Genomic DNA, 6,098 nt, shown 5'->3' with positions numbered 1-6,098 from the left:
CAGCCAGTGCTGGTTCCCCACTGGCTGCCATTCTCCCCGAGCAGCGAGGCCTGGACTTAGGGTCGAAACAACAGGTGTCCCCGCCAGCTCGCAGGCAGCATTTGGATCCTGTCTGGTCCTAAGTCCTGTAGACCAAGGAAGGGAACCAAGCCAGGTTTACATCTCCTAGGTTTGGAGGCCGAGGCCCTCCTGAGGTGCATTTCGTCCCTCCAAAAGCCTGGGCTTCCAGGGAGAGCACAGAGATCGCCCCAGCACCCGGGCACAAGAGGGCTCAGGTGGCCCGAGGTCAGCTGTGGCCTTTCTCTTCCCATTGGTGTGCCGATGGCCTCTGGCGCTCGCCTGCACCGCGGCTGCCCCGGGCCAGCTGCTCCCGTCCTCTCAGTCCGACCTCACAACAACCCCCAGCCAGTCCTCTTACCCCAAACACATCAGAGTCACCCTCTTCTCTGGAGTGAAGCGATGTCCCCAAGGTCACAGAGCTGAGGCAGGATTCAGACTCATCAGATGTCCCCAAGGCCTGTGCTAATAGCACTGTGTTGTGCGTGTGTGCTGAGCCCCCCAGGACCTCACGGCCTGCGTCTCTGTGCCAGGATTCTGGGTAGTGACAGGCTCCACCAGAGACAGAATAGACACGCGTGCCTCCAGCAGAGAAGGGAGAGGGATGGGCAGAGGAGGGAATGAGTTATTCTCCATGGAGCCATCCGGGGAGGCTTCCTGGTGGAGGTGGTACTGAACCAGTTGGACTTAACTGAAGTTTGGGCTGAAGTTGGGGTGTGAAACTTGATCTGGGTCTGGGGCAGGAGGGTTGGAAGTGGGGTTGGAGAAGGAATCTAGGGACATAGACACCAAGGCCGTGCCACACCCACCATGGCAGGCCTCCCTCACCCAGCAGGCAAGCTCAGAACCCAGAAGTTCTGGAGCAGGAGGTCCCACACTTTATCCCCTGAGGAGGGGATAAAGGGACTGGAGCTGATGCGCTGGGCCCTGGACCACACCAGAAAACTTAGTTCTAGAAGGACCTAGCTCTAAAACACGATCGTAAATGCCAACTCCAGAAGCGATCCTCGGGCACCACAGGGAAAAGCAGAAACGTCGGTCCGGGGAGCTTTGCAGTGGCCAGTACCAGGGAGCATCTGGATCCTTAGGCCCGAGTCAGTCCTGGCGAGCAGGCAGGTTCACAGGCTTCCCTGGAAAGCAAGCCTGCGTTTCAGACTGAGGCCGAGAGAGTAAAAGTGATAGCAGCAGCCTCCCCATGTGGAGAGGCAGAGCCAGATACTGGCGGGGACATTTCTAAGCCAGGGTGACATGCCCAAGGCCCAGAGGAAGTGTGAGCAAGCCAGAAAGGACTCAGTTCTGCCTCCGGCCCTTCGCCCTGGTCCTGGCTCTCCTGGTGGCCTCATCTGGAATGTTCTTTGCACTCCCTTTCTCTCTCCCCTTTCCCTCCTCACTCTTCTCTTCTCCTCCGCTGTAAGCTCTCTGCTCTTTGTCCAGTACCTTTTAGTTCTCCAGCCCCTGTTTCAGAGAAGTAGAATTAACACTTTGTGGGAATGGAAGCTGGGTGCCTTGTTCTGTTCACCTGTGTGGGCGTGAGCAGGGTCACACCAGTGTGTCAGTGACACGAGCAGTGCTCCCCTCTAGGAGGATGTGGTCAGAGCCTTCCCATAGCTGTTTCAGGACAGGAGGAAGGTCTCTCACATACCACAGTGGGGGGCCAAATGGGCGTGGAATTCCTCGCAAAGCCATGTGCACGTGTACACACTCCCTCGTATACACACACACACGTGCACACACAGATTGGGGAGGGATTGGAGAGCCACTTTCGGTTCGGAGATTGTCCCCACCCTGGACAGATACACTTCAGTAAGGAGGGGCGGAGATGCAGAGGAGGAGGTGGGAGAGACCTGACCACCCGAGAGGGAGAACGGGGGTGGGGGGCACCCTTGTCAGCAGAGGCAGGAAACTCGGGAGAGGAGATGGCAGAAACCTTGGGAGTGGGGGTCAGTGATGGGGCAGCAGAACCCCAACAAGAGGGGAGCAGGTTTACAGACAAGGGAGAACAGCCCCCGGGAGGCCCAGAGGAAGGGGCTGGTCTGGCAGGGGCTCTGAGCGTCTGTGGCCCAGCCCACGCCTGCATCCTCGGGGCAGCTCACGAAGCCAGGGCCTGGTCTCCTGAGGAGTTGGTGGAGGCTGGGAGTCACTGACCACGCCGTGCCAGCGTCCTTACTGCAGGGCTTGCCGAGCCTTTGTGGGCACCGAGGTCCGGCCGCTGCTGCTGGCTGCCCGACGCTGACCAACGCGTCTCTCTCCACGTGGCAGGTCCACTCGTGTCTGCTGAGCGTGCGGGCCGGCAAGGACGGCTGGTTCCAGCTCTACAGCCCTGGAGGGGTGGCCTGTGACGACGACGGGGAGCTGTTCGCCAGCATGGTACGCGCTGCGCCCTCCCCGGGGTGGGGAGCGGCCGGCAGGTCCTGGATTCGCCTCTCCGGGCTGGGAACGAGCCATCCCACCACCATGGCCTGCCTGGGGGTTCCCAGGCTGCAGTGATGCTGGCAGGGGCAAGGAGGTGGCGGTGACAGCCACAGCTGTTGCTCATTTCCTCTTAGAGCAGAGAGCGCGGCGTCTCACCTGGCCCTTTCTCACCTGGCTCTGGGAGGAGGACACTTGCTGTCCTGTTTCACAGGCAGAGCTACTGCAGGTGGAGGCATAACCGCCCAGGGTCACACGGTCACGTGTCAGGGTCTTGGTACACAGGGGACCAAGTGCCTCGCGTGCCGCGGGGTTCTAGAAGGCTCTGCACGTTCCCCAGCTCACTGCACCCTCGCAGGGAAGTTTCCAGGGCAGGGAGGTCACCCCACTGTCGGTGAAGGGTCCAAGGTCACTGATCAGTAACTGGACCCAAAGTGACTTCAGTGTTGGCGCCAGACACTGAGTGACACTTGTCAGGTCGGCTTTTCCTGTGGTCTCAGCTCCACCATCCATCGGTCTGTGTGGAAACCGGCCCAGAGGAGCTCGGGGATGTGCCTCGGGTCACAGGCCCCGTTTCCATGCCCACCCTGGCCAGAGGGGGCGCTTTCTTCCTGGAGTAAAGGGACACAGACTCGTCTCCAGGAAGATGCTCCGGCCACGGGGCCAGCAACCTCCACTACGCCCTGGTTAACAGCCAGCTCCGTCGCTGGTCGCCTGTGCCCCACGCCCACGGGACAGGAGGAGGCACAGGCATCACCAGACCCACCTCCAGTCACTGTTGGCTCCATGCTGGCTCGCGGCCTTGAGCTGGTAATGGCCTTCCTGAGCCTCAGCTTCCCCATCTGCAAGACAGGGAGCACGGTGCTGGCCTCTTGGGGTTACTGTACCGAGCACGTGGGACAGTGGATGACCACCGTGGGCTCTGTCGTCAGAGGCAAGCCTGGCAGAAGTGGCAGCAGGGACCACACACCCAGGCGTTGCCCCGGCACAGTTCAGAAAGGGCTTGCATTTTGGTGATTTTCCTTGGGCGCTCCCCTTCCTGCAGCCACCTCCTGCCTGGGGTCCTCTAGGAGTGCCCTGTGCGTCCTGGACATGTGCCAGCCCTGCCTGCCTTCCTCACTCACTGTCACCTCTTGATGGCCCCCCCACCCATGCGAGCACAGAGTGAGGGGACTCGGCAGCCCCCCAGCGTGGAGACTGCATTGGTGTGCCAGGCCTGTTACCCACAGAGCAGAGGGAGTCTGTCCGGGGCGGGCGGCCAGCAGCCCCCAGCAGAGAAGTGCTCTGTTTCTATGGAGATGTGTGGCAGGGAAGCAGTCCCCTGGATGAGGCTGCCATTGCCAACCAGGAGGGCCTTTGCTGTTGCATGAAGTCGAGCCAAGTCACTTGGGTGTTGGGGCCTCCCCAGCTCCATGGTGGGGGCCCTGCCCAAAGTCCTCACCCCCACATAGACCACCTGGCACATAACCCACGCTGGAGCGAGATTTGCTTTGGATTTCTGGGGTGGACAATCCCTCGAAATATCCTCCAAGGCTCACAGCGGGCCAGGAAGCAGGGCCATGCTGTCCCCAGCCCCTGTAAGGGCTGGGCCTATGGTCAAGCGAGCGAGGGCTGGCCAGACATGGCCACCTGGGTCCTAGGACTCAGAGCACCAAATGCCAGCCCCCCTCCCCAAGGGAGCTGGCGAGGGGCCCTTTTATTATTGTGGTTAAAGACATATAAACATTTCTCTTTTTTAAGGTTTTATTCACAGGGTATGCGCACTCACCAGAGAGAGTGGGAGCAGAGAGGGACAGTGAGAAATCACCCCCGGGGGGATAGCCATGCCACAGTCCCTTCCCCATTCTCCTCCTGGGATTTTGGGCACACGCGCACACGCACCCAGTGTGAGTTTCAAGCGGCCGGGTCCGGGACTTAAACCACCGTCGACCAGGTGGGAGTTCAGTGCCTTAACCACTGCGCCATCTGCTGGCCCCCGTTTGAACTGTTTCTAAGCACATAGCTCAGTGGCAATAAGTACGTCACTCTGCCGCACAGGCATCACACCATCCATCTCCAGATCCTTCTTGTCCTGAACGTGGCCTCGGCGCCCTTAAACGCCAGCTCCCCTTGCCCGGCCCCACTGTCACTTTTAGCCTCTCGGAATCCGCCTACTGCAGGCGCCTCCAGAAACAGAATCAGGGGACGTTTTTCCCTTCGTGACGGTCTGTCAGTTGGCATAGACGAATTTCCCCTACTCCCAGGGAGGGTCTGGTGACCACTACACATCTGCCTGTCCAGATCGGGCATGCGTGGCCGGCTGCAGGGCCCTGGCTTTCCGCTCCTTCCAGCCCGCGGAAGACTCCCATGGAGGGCCTGGCCCTTACCCGGCCTTCCTGCTCGCAGGTGCACATCCTCATGGGCTCCTGTTACAAGACCAAAAAGTTCCTGCTCTCGCTGGCGGAGAACAAGCTGGGCCCCTGCATGCTCCTGGCGCTGCGGGGGAACCAGACCATGGTGGAGGTAAGGGGCTGCCGCCGTCCTTGTGGGCCCAGCCAGGAGTTGTCGCAGGCTGGGATAGGTGAGGTGGGCGTCCTGGCCCGCAGAGCTGTGCCAGGCAGCGTGCAGGCCTTCCAGGAGGGAGTGGCTGAGCTGGGCGTCCTGGTCAGTTTGCTCTGGGGTAGAGGTGTGCGAGGATGCTGTGTCGGCTTTTGCTGGGTAACCACACCCAAATGGGGGCTTGCAGTAAAGTCTCGTTTACTGGCCTCGGTGGGGGGTGGGGGGTGGGAGACCAGGCCCAGCAGTTCTCCCTTGGGAGAACTGATCTCTCACATGGTCACAGTCCGGTGGGGGTTGGGCTGTGGCACTGCTGGGGCTTCTCACATTGGCTGAAATGGACCCGAACACGAGGCTGGAGCCGCTTGGCTTGCCCTCCCTGCATGTGTCCTGGGCTTTTAGCTCCCTCGAGCACATGCCCCAGGTCCCCGACACCTCGCCTGCTCCTCCGCTCTCTCCCTGCCTGCCCACCCCAAAGCCCCTGGAAGCCTGAGACTACCAGAGTGGCTGTCCTGAAAGAAATCAGGCGAAGCCGTGTTGCTTTTTAACCCAGCCTCAGAAGCTGGGTGGTCGGTCACTGGTGCTGTGTTCCACTGTGCCGAAGCATGCCAAGGCCGGCCCGTTAGTGAAGGGCTGGGACCAGACCTCCCCTCTCTGGGGAGGAGTGTTGGAATTTGCAGGTGTGTTTTGAAACCACCAGAGTTTCCTGGAAGTGAGAGTGGTGAGCTGTGAGGCAGGAAGGAAGCGGGAGGCAGGAGCAGAGCCTGCCCCCTCACTTCTGCATGTGGTGCCAAGGGCCTGCCCTGCACTGGCACGCGAGCATTGAGTCCCACGTGCAGGCAGGAAGTCGGGCTGGGCCTGCCAGCCTTGCACAGCTAGGGAGGCTGCTGCTGTGGCCCAGGGTTTCGGCCGTAACGCACCGCCATGGTCCGGCAGATCCTGTGCCTGATGCTGGAGTACAACATCACCGACAACAACGACACCCAGCTGCAGATCATCTCCACGCTGGAGAGCACGGACGTGGGCAAGCGCATGTATGAGCAGCTGTGTGACCGGCAGCGGGAGGTGAAGGAGCCGGGGAGGCCCCGCGGGGCCAG

The 6,098-nt window shown here is 60.9% G+C and overlaps 1 protein-coding gene across 1 annotated transcript in view; it reads left to right on the top strand.

Annotated features, from left to right (window-relative positions):
• CMIP (c-Maf inducing protein) overlaps positions 1-6,098 on the top strand; it is a gene marked incomplete at its 5' end in the record, with an annotated part of 93,865 nt that overhangs the window by 78,263 nt on the left and 9,504 nt on the right. Inside the window, 2 exon segments of the mRNA XM_014589381.1 lie at positions 2,317-2,424; positions 4,852-4,968. Of these exon segments, the coding sequence (XP_014444867.1) occupies positions 2,317-2,424; positions 4,852-4,968 (225 nt within the window).

The sequence above is a fragment of the Tupaia chinensis genome, unplaced genomic scaffold (assembly GCF_000334495.1).
Source record: "Tupaia chinensis unplaced genomic scaffold, TupChi_1.0 Scaffold000355_1, whole genome shotgun sequence".
In the NCBI taxonomy this organism is placed as follows: Eukaryota; Metazoa; Chordata; class Mammalia; order Scandentia; family Tupaiidae; genus Tupaia; species Tupaia belangeri.
This window is presented reverse-complemented; position numbering and strand designations above follow the sequence as displayed.